Source organism: Ahaetulla prasina, chromosome 9 (genome assembly GCF_028640845.1).
Source record: "Ahaetulla prasina isolate Xishuangbanna chromosome 9, ASM2864084v1, whole genome shotgun sequence".
Classification (NCBI taxonomy): Eukaryota; Metazoa; Chordata; class Lepidosauria; order Squamata; family Colubridae; genus Ahaetulla; species Ahaetulla prasina.
The window spans coordinates 4,787,250-4,809,104 of NC_080547.1; the positions used below are offsets into that span (position 1 = coordinate 4,787,250).

The window sequence follows — 21,855 nt, forward strand, 5'->3', positions numbered from 1 at the left end:
GTGTTAATTCAAATCAAATCAGATGAATTACCTTTCAAACTTTAGCTGCATTCCCGCATGCTACAGTATGTCATATTTTTTTTCTTGACCACAATTTTTGTCCATCCTACAGAACATTAAGCCAGCCGTCATCCTAAAGGCTATGCAAAGCCACATAAATCCACACCCAAATTTGATCATGTACGTCGTCCTCGACTTATGACCACAGCAGAGCCCAAAATTCTGTGGCTAAGCGAGACAAAACGAGTTTTTGCCCCATTTTATGACCTTTCAGGCCGGAGTGGTTAAGTGAACCACTGCAAGCGGTAAGTTAGTCACACGGTCCTTAAGCGAATCTGGCTGTCCCTCTTGACTTTGCTTGTCAGGAGGTCGCAAAAGGGGATCCCACGACTCCCGGCGACACGGCAACCGTCATAAATATGAGTCGCTTGCCAAGAATTTCGATCATGTGATGCTGCAGTGATCGTGAGTGTGAAAAATGGTCAGAAGTCACTTTTTTCAGTCCCGTTGTAACGTCGAACGGTGACTAAATGAACTGTTGTAAGTCAAGGACTATCTCTATTTTCTTGGTATCTCCCTGGAACCCAGGTGACCATGCAAATCAGTTGTGAAATCTGAACCAGTTTACTACTGGTTGCTATGCTTGCTATGCGCTGCGCGTGTGCATACACAGTGTGTACCATGCATCAAATGCGAGGTGTGCGTGCAGTGCACACCAAAAGGAGGCATGGGGTAAGTAGAACAGTGCGGGGGGTGATCAGCTGTGGAGTGTGATCTTTTTTTTTCCTTTTAAAAGCATTTTGTTTACAATTTATTCGGCTGAATAGGTTGTAAAATAATGCTTTTAAAAGTAAAAAAAAAAGCACGGCTCAGCTGCGATCATCAGAGCCTTTTTTTTAACCTTTTAAAAGCATATTTTAAAAGAAGCAGCAAGTGGGCAACCAGGCGATTGGGGAGAGGGCAGAGATTTCCGCTACCGGTTCTCCGCTAAACTCTGCTAAACAAATAATTCCCTCAACACTGTCAAACTATTTACTAAATCTGCACTACTATTAATCTTCTCATCGTTCCCATCACCCATCTCTTTCCACTTATGACTGCATGACTGTAACTTTGTTTCTGGCAATCCTTATGATTTATATTGATATATTGACCATCAATTGTGTTGTAAATGTTGTACCTTGATGAAGGTATCTTTTCTTTTATGTACACTGAGAGCCTATGCACCAAGACAAATTTTTTGTGTGTCCAATCACACTTGGCCAATAAAAATTCTATTCTATTCTATTCTATTCTATTCTCCGAACCACCTGCTGCCATTGCTAACGGATCAGGCGATCCGGTCCGAACTGGGAGCATTTCACCCCCGATACAAACGCTACTCACTCGGAGACCCTGAATGCCCAAATGAAAGCCACCAGTTCTGCTTGTCCTTGCCCGAGTTTTTCTGAGGGATCTACTTGACTTCAGTGCTACTCAGTGAGTAGCACTGAAGTAGCACATATAAGCTACCTTGCTTATATAATGAGAAGTAATAGTAAGAGGGGAAATTAGAATTTGAATGATGGTATTACTAAGTATACTTAAATAATATGGTGACTGGCATAAAAATAACATATCGAATTATTGATTAAATAAATAATGAAAGATGATAATTCAATATACGAATAGGTGTACATTTACTAAATGTAAGAAATATGATCAAAATACTTTATTTGTATTAAAATGTATGCCCTGCAGAATATGGTGATTGACATAAAAATAAGATATTGAAATATTGAATAACTAAATAATGAAGGATTATAAATTGAACCAAGCAAATAATGGAAGATTGTAATTTAGCATAAATGTACTGATAGAATTATATAAGCTTGTTAAAAGTAATAAATATGATTAATAAATATTCTATTTGCATTAAAAGGTTTGACACTCAGAATAGGCGGGTTGGCATAGAAATGACACATTGAAATATCGGATGATTAAATAACGAAAGATTATAATTTAATACAAAATATGTGTATTATTACAAGGATTATATAAGCTTATTAAATGAAATAAATATGATTAATGCTATATTATTTGTATTAAAATGATTGACAGTCAGATGCCATGCTGTTGATGCATTAATAGGTTTGTAAAAAATAAAAAAACTTAAACAAAATTTAAAAAAACCCTTGCTTATGACAACACTGGACACTTCTAAAGGAATAAGCTGTTGTAGTTGTGTTTGTACCATTTCAATCAAGTGCATCTCTTGAGTTTGCAGTCTTTAACTCAATGCTTGGTCTTCTCCTGGAGGAAGGAATTAGGGGCCACAGAACACTGGTCTACTTTGTGTTGCGACTAAAAGTCCATCATTTGCCCTCCTATTTTTGTCCCCCTCAGGTTTGGTGGGGGGGAGATATTCCTCTCTCCTCCCTCCCCCCTCCCATTAGAGACAGAGGTTGTTTGTATTCTTGGCTGGAGTGGGGGACAGTTTCCTGCTGGCAGAAAACACGTAGCTTCAGGAAATTCCCCCCTGAAGGCTGTCTTTGTGTCAAACTTATTTGTGGTTGGCCATTACGGGAGAGATCCTGCAGCTGGAAACAGCTTTGGGGACCTTGCTCTTTTCTCCCAAAAACAACAACCACCTCAACAACCCACAACTAAGCAACTTGCAGGACCTTGTAGACCAACCCTGTCTTAGAAAAGGGTTGTTGTCCGTCAGATTCAGGAACTCCCACATATCTGAAGGATGCTGGATATTTTCTTATCTAGAATAGAATAACAGAGTTGGAAGGGACCTTGGAGGTCTTCTAGTCCAACCCCCTGCTTGGGCAGGAAACCCTACACCACTTCAGACAAGTGGCTATCCAACGTCTTCTTAAAAGCTTCCAGTGTTGGAGCATTTACAACTTCTGGAGGCAAATTGTTTCATTGATTCATGTTCTCACTGTCGGGAAATTTCTCCTTAGATCTAAGTTGCTTCTCTCCTTGATCAGTTTCCACCCATTGCTTGTTGTCCTGCCCTCAGGTGCTTTGGAGAATGGCTTGACTCCCTCTTCTTTATGGCAACCCCTGAGATATTGGAAGACTGCTATCATGTCTCCCCTAGTCCTTCTTTTCATCAGACTAGACATACCCAGTTCCTGCAACCGTTCATCTGGTTTTCTCCATTTAAAGCCTCCATACCACGCTGCCTGTTAGTGTTCTTAATTTCCATCTAATCAACTCACCTGTGAGTAAGAGGAGGGCGTTCCGGCTGGTGGTTCCTAGTTGTCAAAATATTACAACTCACTGGAGACTACCTGTAGAAATAAAGGTGAAATTGCCAATTTCCACTTCGCTTTTGTGACACTAAGGTTCAACTCCAGGGTGTAGAGCAGAAGTATCCAAACTTGGTCACCATAAGGCCTATGGACGTCAACTCCTAGAATTCTGGGGAATTCTGGGAATTGAAGTCCACAAGTCTTAACAATTGCCATTTTTGGACACCCCTTGGTGTAGAGTCTCTCTATTGATGGTGGACTTCAAAGGTCCGGCTTTTTCTAGTCAGATTTTCTCCTTGTTTCCATGAAATGGATTAGGTGTAGCTTGATCTGCAAGGTGTCAGCCCTGTAGGGCAGGGTCTCCAACCTTGGCAACTTTAAGACTTGTGGACTTCAACTCCCAGAATTCCCCAGAATTCTAGAAGTCGATGTCCATAGGTCTTACGGTGGCCAAGTTTGGACACTTCTGCTCTACACCCTGGAGTTGAACCTTTAGAACTCTGGGAGTTGAAGTCCACAAGTCTTAAAGTTGCCAAGGTTGGAGACCCCTGTGTGTAGACTGTGCTTCTGGGAGAATGTTGCAGCTCAGCAAATCTTTCACACGGAGCTGCGAAACAAATGTAGAAACCAAGTGTGTAGCTGTGGAATCGCTGTGCTAGTCTTAAACTTTTGTCTTCCTTTTCCATCCCTGCCCCTCACTCCCCCACCCCCAAAATATCTTCCTGATGAGCGGGAAGTCGTAGGAGATGGCCTGGGGCACCAACTGTCTGGTGCTGACATGTCTCTATAGAGACCTCACTTCCCCTCCCAGAATCAGTAATTATTGTGCCTTTCAATGTCTTTTAATTAAAGAAACATCTTGGTTTTCTGTTTAACAGTTCTTGCTCTTTGCTGATGTTCTTGGTTCTCGGAAATCTTTTTGGATGCATTTTTTTTTTTTGCCGTGCCATTCCTGCTGCATCATTTTCTACGGGAGTGGACAACCCTTTGATTCAGTCTTGAAGCCGAAATTTGGGAGAGGGTATCCTTAGACATGATTTTGCACCAGGGGTGAAATGCTCCCTGTTCGCACCGGCTCGCCCGATTAGGTAGCGATGGCAGCTGCTGGTTCGGAGAACTGGTAGCAAAAATCCCTGGTCCCGCCCCCCTGCCTCTGCTGAGCTGTACCATCAGCAGAGGTTTTTTTTTTTACTTTTAAAAGTTTTTCTTCAGCTGAAACATGCCTTTAAAAGTAAAAAAAAACCCAAAACCTCTGATGATCACGGGCTAAGCAGAGATCATCAAAATCCTTCAAAAGTTTTTTTTAAAAAAACCTCTTCAGCCGAAGGGGGGAAAAAACAAGAAAATAAAACACGAGGTTTTAAAAGCTTCCTCTGAGGATCCCAGAGGAGTTTCCTGATCCTCACAGGCTTTTAAACTCACTTTTTAACAGCCCCCACTTACAAGAGCCCCCACCCATGCCCAGCCAATGCCCCCTCCTCACTTACCTATAATTACTGCTCCTTTCGGGCTGGCAACGGCATGCTTTCTTCAGCTACTGAAAAAAAAAAACTTGCTTTGACTTCCTGCTCTGCTGGCTGAGGAACTCTGGGATTTGAATTCCACAATAAAATAAAATAAAATAAAATAAAATAATAAAATAAAATAAATAAAATAAAATAATAAATAAAATATAAAATAAAATAAAATATAAAATATAAAAAAATAAAATAAATAAAATAAAATAAAATAATAAAATAAAATAAAAAAATAAAATAAAATAAAATAAATAAAATAAAATAAAATAAAATAAAATAAAATAAAATAAAATAAAATAAAATAAATAAAATAAAAAAAATATTTGTGCAGCTTTCTGAGATTTGGTGTGTTTCTGTAGTGTTTCACTCTAATTACACAAACACACAAAATGTCAGAAAGCTGTATGTGGCATTGTGTGTGTGTGTGTGAGTTGTGTGTGTGTAAAGTATGAAAGTTGGTTTTTGAGCTTTTTGTAGCTGTGAAGTGTGAAGTGCAGCTGCTTTTACATTGTGTGTGAGTCAGTTGTGTTGTGTGTGTGTAAAGTGTGAAAGTTGGTTTTTGGTACCTCTTATTGTTTTTTTATACTTTGTTTATTATTTTTATTATTTATACGCCCACCAATTAAGCCACGCCCACAGAACCGGTAGGGAAAATTTTTAGATTTCACCCCTTTTTTGCACCCCTAAGTGTTGTGACCCAGGCCCAAATAGATAGTAGGAAACTCAGTCCGTGAAAAAAACAAACAAACTTTATTTGAAGAGCTGAAAATTACTTCATTCCCAGTGTAGTTCATTAAAGCAAATTCCTCCCAACACAAATTCCTCAGTCCTATCGCAAACCTTGGTCCAATTAGGCAAACTGCCAAAGGCCTTTCTTGGCAAACGTTCAGAAGTCACAAAAATAAATGCAAGACATAGATGAAGCAAAGCCCAAACATCAGTCTGTTTTAAGCCTTATGGGAGGGGCCAATCATCTCTTGGCCCTACTCCTGAGTTATCCTCTTTGTTTTAGCCGCTCTTGCCTTCTGGCAGCTCTTCTCATGCGTGCATTAGGAACAGGCTCCTCCTGTTCCTCTGCCTCACTACTATCAGTCTCTGGAGGCTCTGGAGTCCACACCTCACTTCCTGATGGCCCTGGCCTCACTTCAGCCTCATCGTTGTCCGACTCCGTTGCTAGCTCCGTAGGCTGCTGACGGATCACAACCCTAGTCAGCCTGCCTGACTATTGGGATATTGGGAATCCCAGTGAATTTTACCAGAGATGGAATTCAGCCGGTTCATACCGGTTCAGACGAACCGGTAGCGAAGATCGCAGGTGGACCTGCCCACCCGTTCCGGCTCTATGCCATCCTACTTAGGCGCATTTTTGAGGCCGGGCGCATGAGCAAAGCGCATGCGTGCAAGGCCAGGCACATCCGCGGAAGGCACGGGCGCGAAGGGAGCGCGCTCGCTTGGGGGCGAACCGCTGGTAAGAATATTGGAAACCCATCACTGAATGTTACTAAGGGGCAAAATGGAGGGAGGGTGTTGGTGAGGGCTTCTTTGTATTTCAAAAATATGTGACGCTTACGGATAGTCCTCGCTTTAGGACTACAATTGGGAACAGAATTTCTGTGGCTTAATCAGGTCCGTTGCTAAGTATGTCATTTTTATGCTTGTTAAGTGAATCGCTGCACTTGTTAGCTAGCTTCCTCCCCCATTGACTTTGATTGTTGGAGGCTGGCTGGGAAAGTCACAAATGGCTATCACATGACCTGGGGGTGCTGCAATTACTGTAAAATACCTCTCAGTTGCCAAGCACCTGAATTTTGGTCATTGGGATGCCCTTGACCGTCATAAGTGCGAGGGTGGGGTTGCAAGTCATTTTTTCATGTTCCACTGTATACTCCTTTGATATCGTAGCGTTGGAGGAACTGGTCTATGACTTCGGACGCAAAGTGTTTTGGAGAGACGAGTTCAGTTCATGTCTAGTTGCGGGAAGTTCTGTAGAAAAAGAAATATCAAAGGATGAACTTTGATTTGTTGGATGCAACACGGGCCTGTCTTCAATTGCCCAAAGCTTTGAACCAAGCCAAGATGATGTCGCAATTGCTTTTGTTTGATGTGGGTGGGTAGGTGGGTGGGTGTGTCTGTTTATGCAGCCATTGTGTTTCTGATCGCACCGCTATTCATTTCGGTTGAGCAATTAGGATTGACATTATTGGAATGAAGGAAGCCCTCATAGTTTTCCTTTCTCTGTTTTCCTATCTCGGGTATCTTCCTAAACATTTCGTGCCTCTGTTATTCTCCACCTCCTGGTAGCTCAAGAATCAGGGAGAGGATCCTGCCCAAGGCAGAGCATAGATAATAACTACCATCATTCAAACCAGGGGTCTCCAACCTTGGCAACTTTAAAAATTGTGGATGTCAACTCCCAGAATTCTGGGAGTTGACGTCCACTAGTCTTAAAGTTTATTTATTTTTTATTTATTTATTTGTCAAACACAACAGTATATATAAGTATAAGCAGGAAATAACCATACGAATTGGATACAATCAAAGGGAACATTAGGACAGGAACGGTAGGCATGCTGGTGCTCTTATGCACGCCCCTTACAGACCTCTTAGGAATGGGGTGAGTCGATAGAAGATAGTCTTTGGTTAAAGCTTTGGGGATTTTGGGAAGAGGCCACAGAGTCAGGTAGTGCATTCCAGGCATTAACAACTCTGTTACTGAAGTCATATTTTCTACAATCAAGATTCTACAATCAAGATTGGCAAGATTGCCAAGGTTGGAGACCCCTGATTCAGACAATGGGAGAGGAAGGGGTGGGGTTCTAGTACCATAGCTAGAGTTACAGGTTTATCTCACCTTGCTCTTTGGAAGGCAGCTGCTCCTAGCAGGTTTCCTAGTTTCATAATAACAGAGTTGGAAGGGACCTTGAGGTCTTCTAGTCCAACCCCCTGCTCAGGCAGGAAACCCTGTACCATTTCAGACAAATGGTTATCCAACATCTTCTTAAAAACGTCCAGTGTTGGAGCATTCACAACTTCTGCAGGCAAGTTGTTCCACTGATTAACTATTCTTACTGTCAGGAAATTTCTCCTTAGTTCTAAGCAGCTTCTCTCCTTGCTTAGTTTCCACCCATTGCTTCTTGTTCTACCCTCAGGTGCTTTGGAGAATAGCTTGATTCCCTCTTCTTTATGGCAGCCCCTGAGATATTGGAAGACTGCTCTCATGTCTGCCCTAGTTCAGAAAGGCTAGGCAATGGTGGTTGCTGTTTTTGGCTTTAGACTTCCTTTTGAAATAATGAAGTATCATTTGTGTTTATAGCTATATAATATATAGAGAAAGAAGCAGACCGGAACAGCTACCACATTCGCTAAACATTATTATATTTCAGAAGAATTGTTCACTGAGTGGTAGTCATTCCTTAATCCACCCAAAAATGTAATTCCAGGGTGAACCATCATAGCATGCTCTGCTGCTTATTCATGTGGTCAATGAAACCTTCACATGGTATGTTGAAAAAAAAAATATTGGCTAAGATTTTGTCACTCATTGTTGGAGAAGTTTTCTGTGCCTCCAAGACAGTGTTTCTCAACCTTGGCATCTTTAAGATGCGTGGACTTCGATTTCCAGAATGCTCCAGTCTGCATGGCTGTTATGGCTGTTTTGGGGTATTCTGGGAGTTGAAGTCCACACATCTTGGGGGATTCTGGGAATTGAAGTCCACACATCTTAAAAGTTGCCAAAATTGAGACTCTTTGCTCAAACCAAAACCTGTCATAAGGCTGTAATGTACACAGTTGTTATATTGATGATTAGGGGACTGGAGGCTAAAAGGTATGAAGAAGGGTTGCAGGAACTGGGCATGGCTAATCTAGTGAAGAGAAGGACCAGGGGAGACAGGATAGCAGTCTTCCAATATTTGAGGGGCTGCCATAGAGAGGAAGGGGGTCAAGCTATTTTCCAAAGCACCTGAAGGCCAGACAAGGAATAATGGATGGAAACTGAACAAGGAGAGATTCAACCTGGCAATAAGGAGAAATTTTCTGACAGTGAGAGCAATCAACCCATGGAGCAGAAGTTGTCTTCGGAAGTTGTGGGAGCTTCATCACTGGAAGCTTTCAAGAAAAGACTGGACTGCCATTTGTCAAAAATGGTGTAGGGTCTGCTTGGGCAGGGGGTTGGACTAGATGACCTACAAGGTCCCTTCCAACTCTGTTAATCTGTTATATTTAATGACACTACCCTACAAAGCTTTTTAGGCTGAAATATTGACAACGCTCACATATTACACTAAGCTACAAAAGGTTTTTTGTTGTTGTTTTTAGCTTCAGTATGTGGCATGAACCCAATCACTGCGGTTTTGTAAATCAGGATAGGAGTCAAACATTATGTATGGCCTAGACCTCTGTGCTTTGTTGAGATCATGGTTAAAACAAACTGGCTTAGCACAGTGGGTGAATTCAATGGTTGTCTCCACATGATACGTTTTCTCTTGATTAACTCAATCATGGTTTACGTCAATCCAGTTTTCTGTATTTGCATGACATACTGAACTATAAGCCACCTTCCGGGCTGAGTGAAACCAAAATGTGGTTGGCTACGATGATTCAGCATGTCACGTCAAGGTAGCTAGCCAAGGTGGCTTATTTAGTAAACCTAATTAAAATGAACCAAGGCTTCACAATCTGTAAAATTACGACCGCTTTCTCTAAAGACGTTATGTACATCGGCCTTCCCCAACTTTGGGGAGAAAAGTTTCCAGAACTCTCAAAAGTTTTGCTTTCCAGCATTCTAGGAGCGCAATGTTATCCAGGCGATCTCACGTTTAGGAAATCTGAGGTTGGTCCATGGCTGGATAAGGCTTCAGAGTTCCCAAATGAGATATTCTGGACCTGCTAACTTCTCCAAATCAAGGATAGGTCTTGACTTGGTACCTTTCCAAAATAGCTCCCAACTTTGCTTTCAGGCCCCTGTATGTCGGGGACCAGTGAGATACGGTGCAAACTGGACAGCCCACATCACAAAGGTGTGGTCCCAAGGGTATTTTTTTTATCTGATTAGGGCAGGGGTGGTTCAGAGCAGGGGTCTCCAACCTTGGCTACTTTAAGCCTGGCAGACATCAACTCCCAGAATTTCCCACCCAGCTTTGCTTTGCTGGTTGGGGAATTCTGGGAGTTGAAGTCCGCCAGTCCTAAAGTAGCCAAGGTTGGAGACCCCTGGCCCAGAGAACCGGTAGCAAAAATCCCTGCCCCCCCCCCATGTCCAGCTGAGCCACGCGATCATCAGAGCCTCTTTTTTTTACTTTTAAAAGCATTTTTTTAAACAACCTCTTCTGCTGAAGAGGTTGGTAAAAAAAAAATGTTTTTAAAGGGTTAAAACAAGGCTCTGACGATCCCGGCTGAGGTGCCTGATTGTCAGAGGCTTTTTTTTAACTTTTAAAAGCATTTTTTAAGGCAAAAACTGGGGGGGGGGGTTGGGGGTTTGTTTGTTTGAGAGAGAGAGAGAAAGAAAAAGAAAGAGAAAGACAGACAGAAAGAAAGAGAAAGAAAGAAAGAAAGGAAAAAGGAAGGAAGGAAGGAAGGAAGGAAGGAAGGAAGGAAGGAAGGAAGGAAGGAAGAAAGGGGGGGAGGGAGGAAAAAGGTGAGGAAGGAAGGACTACAAACCTGGCACTAGATGCAGCTTCAGAGGATAATCCAGGGCTGGAAGGGACCTGGAGATCATCTAGTCTAACCCTGCTCCAGAATAGAATAGAATAGAATAGAATTTTTATTGCCCAAGTGTGATTGGACACACAAGGAATTTGCCTTTGATGCATATGCTCTCAGTGTACATAAAAGAAAAGATACCTTCTACAAGGTACAACACTTACAACACTTAATGATAGTCATAGGGTATAAATTTAACACTTAATGATACAACACTTAATGATAGTCATAGGCTACAAATAAGCAATCAGGCGACAATATCAGTATAAATCGTAAGGATAGAATCAACAAAGTTACAGTCATAAGTGGAAAGAGATTGGTGATGGGAACGATGAGAAGATTAATAGTGGTGCAGATTTAGTAAATAGTTTGACAGTGTTGAGGGAATTATTTGTTTAGCAGGACATTGTTAGCGAGTTTCTGTCTTTTGATCCCCCAGTCATATAGCCACGCCCACTCAGTCACATGACCCCCCACCAAGCCACGCCCACCAAGCCACGCCCGCAGAACCGTCAGCAAAGAAATTTACCACTGGATTAAAGGTAAAGGTAAAGGTTCCCCTCGCACATACATGCTAGTCGTTGCCGACTCTAGGGGGCGGTGCTCATCTCCGTTTCAAAGCCAAAGACCCAGCGCTGTCGGAAGACGTCTCCGTGGTCATGTGGCCAGCATGACTCAAAGCCAAGGGCGCATGGAACACTGTTACCTTCCCACCAAAGGTGGGTCCCTATTTTTTCTACTTGCATTTTTACGTGCTTTCGAAACTGCTAGGTTGGCAGAAGCTGGGACAAGGAACGGGAGCTCACCCCATTACACCGCAGCACTAGGGATTCAAACCGCTGAGCTGCCGACCTTTCAATTGACAAACTCAACGTCCTAGCCCCTGAGCCACTGGATTAGGGGTTGCTTTTTGCACTGAGCTTGTTTCCTGGTTGGGTGATTGTGGCTAGCAAATAAAAAAAGGAACTTGCAGCCCTCGTTGATTGGCAAATGCAAATCTGTGACAGGAAGGCAAATGTTTGACACGCCATATGGCTCAATAGAATAAAACTCATTTCCTAGGTTTCCTTTTAAAGGCACTTTAAGGAGGCTACGCAAGACGGTAGCCAGGCTCCACAACATACTCAAAAGGTACTTGAATTACCTGTGGTTCTTGGTATTGTGGGGGGGGGCAATTGTAAAGATAAGACTGGGATTTGGGGTCTGCAGAATGTGACTGAATGAGATTTAGGGGTTCGGTCCTTGTGAGGAAATGCAGAATTTCATGATGGCGAAGATTGGATTTGTTTTATTGTGTAAAGCAGGGGTCTCCAACCTTGGCAACTTTAAGACTTGTGGACTTCAACTCACAGAATTCTGGAAGTTGAAGTCCACAAGTCTTAAAGTTGCCAAGGTTGGAGACCCCTGGTGTAAAGGGGCTAGAGAACGCTTTCGAAAAAGCTTGTCTCAATGGTTTTTTGTTTTGTTTTGTTTTTGGAGGAAAAAAACAGCTGAAGGATATCCTTTTTTTTTCTTTCTTCCTTTTTTTTGGCGGGGAGGAAGAGTGGGGAAAAGTTCTTCTTGAATTGTTGGAACGCATCATCCCCACCAGAAAATATGTTGTATCCCACAATTTTAATACTTCCAGAGGACGGAGAATTTTGTGGTGCGTTGTTAAAAACATTAAAAAGCAATTTTCTGATCGTTTTAAAGGAAGGAAAGAGCTTTGCCTGTAATTCTTCCAATTCTCTTGGCCCGTTGCTTCCTTCTTTTTACCAGAACTAGTATTTTGTTCATTGAGTTAATGTATCGCGGGAGAGAAAATTGTGGTGGTTGGGGGGGGAAAAACGAAGAATTTCTAAGCGGAATGGAGGTTTCTTTTGCAAAGCATTTTTCCAATATTTGATAACGAACTGGCAGGGAGAATGGATCTGATCGGAACTTCTTTTGTGTTCTGGTTAGCTTGTTCATCCGACTTGCAAACTGGATCCATTTTTTTTGGTGGGTGCTCTTGGCTCAGTTGGTTCGCTCTGCGGCGGCTTTGATCTCGTGAGACGTATAACTGAATTAGAAGCTAGCTGTAGCAATCTGTAACGTCTGTCAATAAAACTTCTGCTGCTTCTTTCTGGTGTCTTTTGATTTTGGAGAAAATGTAATGTGGAGGGGGGGGGCATGGTTTCCCGACTCCAATAGACGCTACCATATTGTACATATGGAAAAAAGGAATTCCTTTGGCATAAATATGCCTGAATCTTCCCTAGCCATCTCTCATGATTGACCGTTCCTTTTATTGCAAGGGTGTCAAAGTCCACGCCCGAGGGGCCAGATCCAGCCTGCGATGTAGTTGGATGCGGCCCATGGGGCTGTCCTGGAAAATGTAAAGGGCCGTGCCGCATCGCTTCGACTCAGTTTACCAAATGCGGCTTTTGTTGTGACCCAGGCCCCAGTAGGTAGTAGGAAACTCAGTCAGTGTAAAAACAAACAAACTTTATTAGAACAGCTGAGAATTAACTTATTCTCAGCATAGTTCAACTAAATTAAAACAAATTCCTCCCAACACAAATTCCTCAGTCCTATCACCAACCTTGGTCCAATTAGGTAAACTGCCAAAGGCCTTTCTTGGCAAAAGTTCAGAAGACACCGATACGAAACAAATGCAACAAGACAAAGCTATCAACGTTGTTTTCCGGCAAAGAGCCCAAACGCAGTTGCTAGTCTTTTAAGCCTTATGGGAGGGGCCAATCATCTCTTGGCCCTACTCCCGAGTCGTCCTCTTTGCTTGAGTTGCTCTTGCCTTCTGGCAACTCTTCTCATGCGTGCATTAGGAACAGGCTCCTCCTGTTCCTCTGCCTCACTACTGTCAGCCTCTGGAGGCTCCGAAGTCTGCACCTCACTCCCAGATGGCCCTGGCCCCACCTCAGCCTCCAATGCAGAGCCCTCATCTGGGCCTTCCCCAGCCTCCAGGATTGGCCCATGTTCTTCCTCAGCCTCATCGCTGTCCGACGCCGCTGCTAGCTCCACAGGCTGCTGGCGGACCACAACACGCCCATCCAGTCAGTCACGCCCAATGACAGGCATCAAGATGGCCACGCCCACCCAGTTGGCCACACTCACCCAGTCAGCCAGCCCCCCTCCTGAGGTTAACCACAGCCCTGATGTGGCCCTCAAATGAAATTAAGTTTGACACGCCTGTTTTATCGCATGCTTTTCATAGAAATATTTTCCTGCCTTCAATTCTTGTGTCTTCCTTTCTTCCTTCAGGTCTGCAGGGTGCTGTGGTCACCTTGCCTCTAGCGGAGTTGCCATGTCAGTGAGCGTGAATCTGACAGGCCCAGCTCCCTGGGGGTTCCGGATTACGGGAGGACGAGATTTCAGAAAACCCATCATCGTATCCAAGGTAAGCAGACCGACTACTACAGTTAACGTCCTAACTAGGGTTGAAACTAGGGTTTCAGATCCTTTAGCAACTGGTTCACTGCCCCGTTGCTGGGTGGGTGTGGTCATGGTGGGCATGGCCTAGTTTAGGGGTCTCCAACCTTGGTCCCTTTAAGACTTGTGGACTTCAACTCCCAGAGTCCCTCAGCCAGCTCTGGGAGTTGAAGTCCACAAGTCTTAAAGGGACCAAGGTTGGAGACCCCTGGACTAGCCAACCACCTGCACCACAGCAGTGGGGGTGTTTTTTGCCCTCCCCAGACTTTAGAGGCTTTTCTCGAGCCTCCAGGAGGGCGAAAACTGCTTAATCCGGCTCCGGAGGCCAGAAACAGGCCTGTTTCCGGACTTCTGGAACTTCCAGTAGGCCCATTTTTTGCCCTCCCAAACTCTCTGCGCAGTCCCTGCACTTACTTGGAATGATGAATGGGCCACGTGGAGATTCCTGGGAGGGTGTGGGTGGGGGTGGGCATGGCCAGCCAGGGGTGGCATTTGGGGATTCGCCGAACCCCGGTGATCCTTGGCTAGAGGTTCGCTTAAACCCCCAGGAGCCAACCCCTAGTTCTAAAGGTCTGAGTATGTAACTTTGGAACACACATGGAATTCTAATGTTCATTAGGAATCTGATCAGGGTCCGTACACTTCTCCTGCTGGCCATCCCTATTATGGAAACAATTCTAGCTTTTGAACTCTGAGAAATATCGTTTGTGGGGAAATTCTGGCCCCGTAACTTAATTAACCCATTTTCTGGGTTCACACCAGGCACTGAGTCATTCCTAAACTTGATGCACTTTTGTTTGAAAATTCATATCTTCCATATCTGCTGCCTCCCCCACCCCCGGTTCCCTTTGTATGACTTATCCCAGATTGAAAGAAAGTAAGAAGCTTTCTACCCAGCCGTAGCAATCTAACTCCCTTTTGTTTCCTGCCATAAGATAATTCTTATCTCCAGCCCTGAGTTTCTCCACCTTGGCAGCTTTAAGAAATATGGCCTTCAACTTCCAGGATCCCCCAGCCAGCCGTACAATTGTGATGGCTGGGAAACTGACCATGACGTCAGTTATGGGTCCCCCCAAACCTGGGCGAACCAATAGCAGCCCACCCCCGGTTCACACATCAGCTTAAGCCATGGAATGGTGGTTTGCAAACTCCGCCAACTATGCTATAACTAGAAGCCACAATTTCCAACTATTAATGGCCGGATCTACACAACATATTAAGTCCGAACTAAATACATTGCATTATGAATGATTATGATATGTAAACCAAACGTGTATTTTTTAAAGCAAAAAATAAAGTAACTCCCTCACTGGTGAGTGCAAATGTTGTGCTGTTGTTACCCACTGACCTATTAGATTTTGGTTGAAATCATAGCTGGAAGCTGTAACGAGCCTTCATCCCAAGACAAGGCTGTCATATTCTCTCCAACCAACAACATTCTTTTGCTAGGAGCTCCGAATGGAATTTCCTACGGAGAAGTGAACGAGAAGAGCTTGACTGGCTTGGCAGTTCCTGCACTGAATGTTTGTGGGATTTGTGCAGGACATCCTGGAATGCTGTACATTTCTTGCGTCTCCAGGGATTCCAAATTTGGTTGGGCCAAAGACTTGTCAGAGAGGTCTATTCAGCTGGGCGTTGAGCCAAGTGCGACCTTTCAGGCTAATAGAAAGAACAGATCCTGTTCATCGTCCTTTAAACGAGAAGTCCACTTCTGGAATGGCCTCAAAGTGAGGCTGGGCACGCATTTGTTTCTCAGTCTTGCTTGACGCTCTCTTGATCAACCCCAAAGCAAGACTGAGGAAGGACCATAGAGTAGATATGCTGCCTTAGTTGGTCTACTAATACTGAAGAACTTCGGGCATACTGGCTGAGCTTGTCAATTGAAAGGTCGGCAGTTCAGCAGTTCAAATCCCTAGCACTGCGTAATGGGGTGAGCTCCCATTCCTTGTCCCAGCTTCTGCCGACCTAGCAGTTCGAAAGCACGTAAAAAAGGCAAGTAGAAAAATAGGGACCACCTTTGGTGGGAAGGGAACAGCTTTCCGTGCGCCTTTGGCATTTAGTCATGCCGGCCACATGACCACGGAGACGTCTTTGGACAGCGCTGGCTCTTCGGCTTTGAAATAGAGATGGGCACTGCCCCCTAGAGCTAGCACACATGTGCGGGGAAACCTTTACCTTTTTAACTTTTTATTGTTTGCAAAACTCTTCCCCTTGTTGATTGGCTGGCTTCTTCCTTCCTTCCTTCCTTTCTGCTCCTGTGCTTTCTCAGGAAAGAAGAAAGACACATAGTAACAGGGGGGGTTCTACTTACCTTTACTACCAGTTTGCAATGGGATTGCATGCACGGGATTGCTTCACTTGTGCACACTTGCTTGCTTCTGCGCCTGCGCAGAAGCTTCCAGGGTCGGTGGGTGGAGCCTACCCCCGGTTTTACTACCGGTTCGCAAGAACCGGTTGAAACCAGGGGCAACCCACCACTGCATAGTAGGCAATACTGCACTCTCAAATATCTTTCTTGGAGTTCTAAACCTCCCTTATCTCTGGCAATACTACTCGTTCTACTCATGTATCATGAACTTGCTTGGTAGAGCATAGGGCAGTGATGGCTGCTCTGGACTGAGTGCCCAAAGCGCATGTGTTGTGACTCGTCCTCCCTCCTCTCTTCAGCCGGGCCCCTCCCATCTCCAACCGGGCCTTTTATCAGACTCCGAGTCTGATAATGAAGATGAACGGCCTGTCATGCCTCCAGCCCCTGGCCCTGGCCCCATGCCCGGAGAGGACTCCAGGAGTGAAAGGACAAGCCCGATAAACCTCACTCATACAGCGAGTGTTTCTTTGGCTTAGCCTTCAGAGCAGGAAGCCAGCCAGGTGCTGGAATCACTCGGCCCTACTCCCTCTGACCCCTCCCTTTCCCAGAAGCTGACAGCAGATCCAGCTGAAGACAATTTAGTGTGGGAGGACCCTCACTTCCGGAGATCTGAGAGGCGACGCCAGCAGAAGGAGGGGTAGGGCAGGCCTGGATAAATGCTGAGTCATGGAGCCACAGCCCACAGCCTATATAAAGGACCTGCTTTTGGCATTCCAACCTTGAGTCAAGCAAAGTCTCATCTAGTTTGCTGATATCCGACTCTATCGCTGAAGTCACAACTTGGACTCCTGCCTGCCCTGATAAACCTCGAAGGAACTTGGCAAGCTGCAAAGGTTTCGTTGCCGAGTTTGTTACGGACTTCCTTGACTCGTTCGTCGGAGTGGGAGTGGGACATGACAGCATGTGTGTATGTATAAATGCATGCATGTGCACCCAACTCCCCCCCCACAAATGCAATGCAGGTGCAGGCCCTGCACACGCGCCCCATCCCCGCATATGCGTTTGTGCCCCCTGCATGTGCCCCGTCCCCCCGCACATATGTGGCAGAGACCTGACGACCAGCTGCCCAGTGGGAAGCATGCGCGCATGCACGGCAGAGCTGAACTGGGGCAACGGCTTGTGTGCCCACAGAGAGGGTGCTGCGTGCCACCTGTGGTTCGCCATCACGGGCAGAGGGGAAATAGAGACTCATTTACAGCATTTCTGTTTAAATATAAACATATAGGGCAGGGGTCTCCAACCTTGGTCCCTTTAAGACTTGTGGACTTGTGGACAAAGCTGGCTGAGGAACTCTGGGAGTTGAAGTCCACAAGTCTTAAAGGGACCAAGGTTGGAGACCCCTGATATAGGGAGTTCAGAAAACAGTAATGCCTAGAAACTAATGGCGGAAGATGTTGAAGTAAAGTTAAATTCCAAGTCAACATCCGTCTGGGGTACTCTGTCGTGTCCCACTCCTCCGCTGACGGCCGGGTCAGGAAAATCCGAATCAGGCTTGCCTCTGCAGCTCTGCCCAAAGTCCTAGCAAAGTCCTCAGAGCAGGCAGGAGACCAGTATGTGACTTCAGCAAGATAAGTTCGACTTTGCCTGACTCAGAGACTGCCAGAAAGCAGATCCTTTATATAGGCCATGGGGTGTGGCTCCATGACTCAGCACTCATTAAGGCCTGCCCCTCCCTTCCTTCTGTTGCCTCCGCCTATCCAGTCTTCTGATGTGAGGGTCACTCCAATCAGCAGCTGTTGGAAATAAACTTTCCTCAGGCTCACATGCTGTGGAGGAGGGGGAGGGGTCTAGCTGCTCCGTTTGCCTGGGCATGGAGCCAGGGCTGGGGCCGGGGGGTGCTCCCTCCTCTGCAGCCTGCTTGGGCATGGAGCCAGGGCTGGGACCGGGAGGTGCCCCCTCCTCTTCAGCTTGTCTGGGCATGGAGCCAGGACTGGGGCCGGGAGGCATACATTCCTCCGTGTTTGGGAGCAGATAAGAAGGCCCCGGCTGCGGTGAGAGCGGGCAAGACACAACATACTCTCTCACTGCTGCTTTGGTTTGTCAGCTGTTCAAAGAAGACCAGACCTTGCCTGCTAGTGCTACTTTTATTATAAGGAAAAGTAATGGAATCTTATAAGTCTGAATGTGCCTCCCCCCACCTATCTTTGTGAGAACTAGGGAGGGTTTTATCTGAGATGCTTCCTTGGGTTGCAGTTCTGGCCCAGACTCAGGTTTCCTTTATCTGACCATTTTCTTGGACGTGATTCTCTCTCATTCCTCAAGCTAATTCTTTCTGCCCCCTTCCTTGAGTTTGTAAATTAAAGGCAGTATTAAAAAAAAAAAAAATATTTCTAAATCGGTTGGTTGTCGTCTCTTCATTTTTCTTCTAGGGATGCTAAGGGCTTCTTTACATGCCTGGAGTGATTTGAGATATTGTAGCACTACAATAGAAGAATGGTTATTGAAAGTTACTAACTTGGCTGAGATGGCTAAAATCTCAGCCTTTTTAAAAGACAATAACGCAGGAAAGATATTTAATTGAATGGAAAAAATGGATTGATTATTTACAAAACAGATATCAGATTAAGAAATATCAGATTGCCTTTGAATAATTAGGAAGTATTATTTTATATAATGGGGGGGGTTAGGAAATGAAAAGATTTGGATGAGGTTAATTGGATTAGAAGGGAAAATTTTACTCTATGTTTGGTTTATGTATAACAATACCTTGTGATTGACCCGGGGGAGGGTGAAGGGAGGGGGGAAGGGGGTTTTGTGGGTGGGACGGGGGGGGGGGGGGAAGGGGGAAAAATATTTTTGTTTGTTAAAACTTTTTCAATAAAAAAAAAGAGATACTGTGTTTTTCCTGCCACCTCCCTTCCCTTGTGGGTGCCTTAGATTACAGTTGTTTGAAGGACGAAAACTCTGCGTTTTAACCAGCAGTTTTGCGCAGTCTGCTTCTGCTTACACAAGTATTCGTCTAGAAAACCAGCAAAGAGAGAGAGGAGACCGCACTTTTTTTAAAAAAACACAAATCTTTTGTATTTCCTGCTCGCTGTCGTCTCCAAAATGCTCTTTGTGTGTGGAGATGGTCAGTCAGAGGTTCAAGTGAGTTAGGTCTGACTCACCCCAGGCCACTCAACCTGGCGATTAAATTTTTCCCTTTCTGGCTTGAAGGCTGATCTCCGACTCTGTATTAAGGAACAGAGTAGCTTTGTGTGAAGCCCAGTCTAGTCTCTTCTTGATGTGCTACAGCTCACAGAATTTCAAGCCAGAGGCCATGCACATATGGGCACCACATTCTCGGTTCCAGATATGAATGCATGGCCTGCTAGTTTCTCCTTACGTTGCTGGGGAATGTAGAAGAGAAAAACTTACCATATTTTTCAGAGTATAAGACGCTCCGGGCTATCTGAACCGAACTGTCTGGTTCGGTTCTGCAACCCAACAAGAAAGACACAGACTTCAGAGGATCATTAGAACTGCAGAAAAAATAATTGCTACCAACCTGCCTTCCATTGAGGACCTGTATACTGCACGAATCAAGAAGAGGGCCATGAAAATATTTACAGATCCCTCACATCCTGGACATAAACTGTTTCAACTTCTACCCTCAAAACGACGCTATAGAGCACTGCACAACAGAACAACTAGACACAAGAACAGTTTTTTCCCAAAGGCCATCACTCTGCTAAACAAATAATTCCCTCAACACTGTCAAACTATTTACTAAATCTGCACTACTATTAATCTTCTCATAGTTCCCATCATCAATCTCTTTCCACTTATGACTGTATGACTGTAACTTGGTTGCTGGCAATCCTTATGATTTATATAGATATATTGACCATCAATTGTGTTGTAAATGTTGTACCTTGATGAATGTATCTTTTCTTTTATGTACACTGAGAGCATATGCACCAAGACAAATTCCTTGTGTGTCCAATCACACTTGGCCAATAAAAATTCTATTCTATTCTATAAGATGCACCTACTTTTTTGGGTGAAGAAAACAAGAAAAAGAAATCTGCCTCCCAGAAATTTTGCCTTGTTGCACCAAACACCCAGCTTTGCTTTCATTTCCGCTTTCAGCCTAGCTTGATTAGCACAAGAAAAAAAAATCTGCTCCCAGCAATTTACCTCCTTGCAGCAAGCAGCAGAGGTCCGCACAGCAATAGGCCAAGGCAATCCCTGCAACCTGAAACAGCTGAGAGTCGGGAGGAACAATCAGCTTGTGCTAATTAGGCTGTGCTAAAGCTGAAATGGGCTGTTTCTTCTTGCTGCTTGCTGCAAGGAGGTAAATTGCTGGGAGGCAGAGGCCAAATGGGTGGAAGCCAGTGGGTGGGTGGGGTTACATTCCGTGAATAAGACGCACCCAAATTTTCACTCCCTTTTAGGGAGGAAAAAGCTGCGTCTTATACTCTGGAAAATATGGTACATGGGGAGGGGGGAAATGCATGTTGCCAGGAGGAATAAGTAGTTCTTCAAAAGAAGCTCTTGTTTTATGCTTTGCAAATTTATTTTGTATTTATTAGTTTGTCAAACATGTACAAGATAGCAGATATAAATATAAACATGGATATGAACGAAAGAAATGAATACAAATAAATGGGGACAGTAGGACAGGGATGGTAGGCACGCTGGTGCGCTTAAGCACGCCCCCTTTATGGACCTCTTAGGAATGGGGTGAGGTGCACGGTAGACAGTTTAAGGTTGAAGCTGTGAAGGTTTGAGGATGTAACAATGGACTCGGGTAGAGCATTCCAGGCGTTGACCACTCTGTTGCTGAAGTCATATTTTCTGCAATCAAATTTGGAGCGGTTTACCTTGAGTTTGTATTTATTGATTGCCCAAGTATTATTGAGGCTGAAGCTGAAGAGGTCGTTGACAGGCAAGACGTTGTAGAAGATAACTTTGTGTACTGTGCTTGGATCATACCGCAGGCGGCGCAGTCCCAAATTGTTCAAGGCCAAAATTTCAAGTCTGGTGGCATAAGGGATTCTATTGTGAGTAGAGGAGTGGAGGACTCTTCTTGTGAAGTACCTCTGGACCCACTCAATCGTATTAAGCTCCGATATACAGTTTGGATTCCATGCAGATGAGCTGTATTCAAGAATTGGTCTGGCAAAGGTTTTGTATGCCCTAGTTAGCAATACAATGTTACCAGAGAAGAAGCTTCGCAAAATTAGGTTTAGTTTAGTTCTAGATGCTTTTGGAAAGAATCAGCATTTATAATTAAACATAATGATGCAAAGCCATTAATATGTTCAAGGGGCCTCCAAGGTCTCTTCCAACTCTGTTGTTATATTATATTATATTATAAAAGTTGATTTATGGCAACTGGACCAATCTTTGTTAACAAGATTGGATGATTGAGTCTTGGATGATTGAGTCCTCATTGACAGACTCTTGAAGGAGTTAATTTAGCCCATACTACTAATTTATCCTGAGAAATACTTAGTACAGATCCTTGTCTGGATACTAGAGGAAAGATATCCTTGTTTTGGATACTGGAGATGGACATGGGCCTCTGTGGCTCAGGCTGCTAATGCAGTCTGTTATTAACAGCAGCTGCCTGCAATTACTGCAGGTTCTAGTCCCACCAGGCCCAAGGTTGACTCAGCCTTCCATCCTTTAT

At 44.4% G+C, this 21,855-nt stretch overlaps 1 protein-coding gene across 3 annotated transcripts in view; it reads left to right on the forward strand.

The window, feature by feature from the left end:
* PDLIM2 (PDZ and LIM domain 2) overlaps positions 1 to 21,855 on the forward strand; it is a 135,762-nt gene that overhangs the window by 12,199 nt on the left and 101,708 nt on the right. For 2 of the 3 annotated variants that reach the window (XR_009156505.1, XM_058194771.1), the window contains exon 2: positions 13,703 to 13,838. Coding sequence is in view for 2 of the 3 variants with exons in the window: in XM_058194771.1 (XP_058050754.1) it covers positions 13,746 to 13,838 (93 nt within the window). In the remaining variant the exon portion in view is untranslated. Of the gene's footprint in view, positions 1 to 11,495; positions 11,594 to 13,702; positions 13,839 to 21,855 lie in introns of those variants that run through there. The other variant, XM_058194772.1, reaches the window with a different exon arrangement.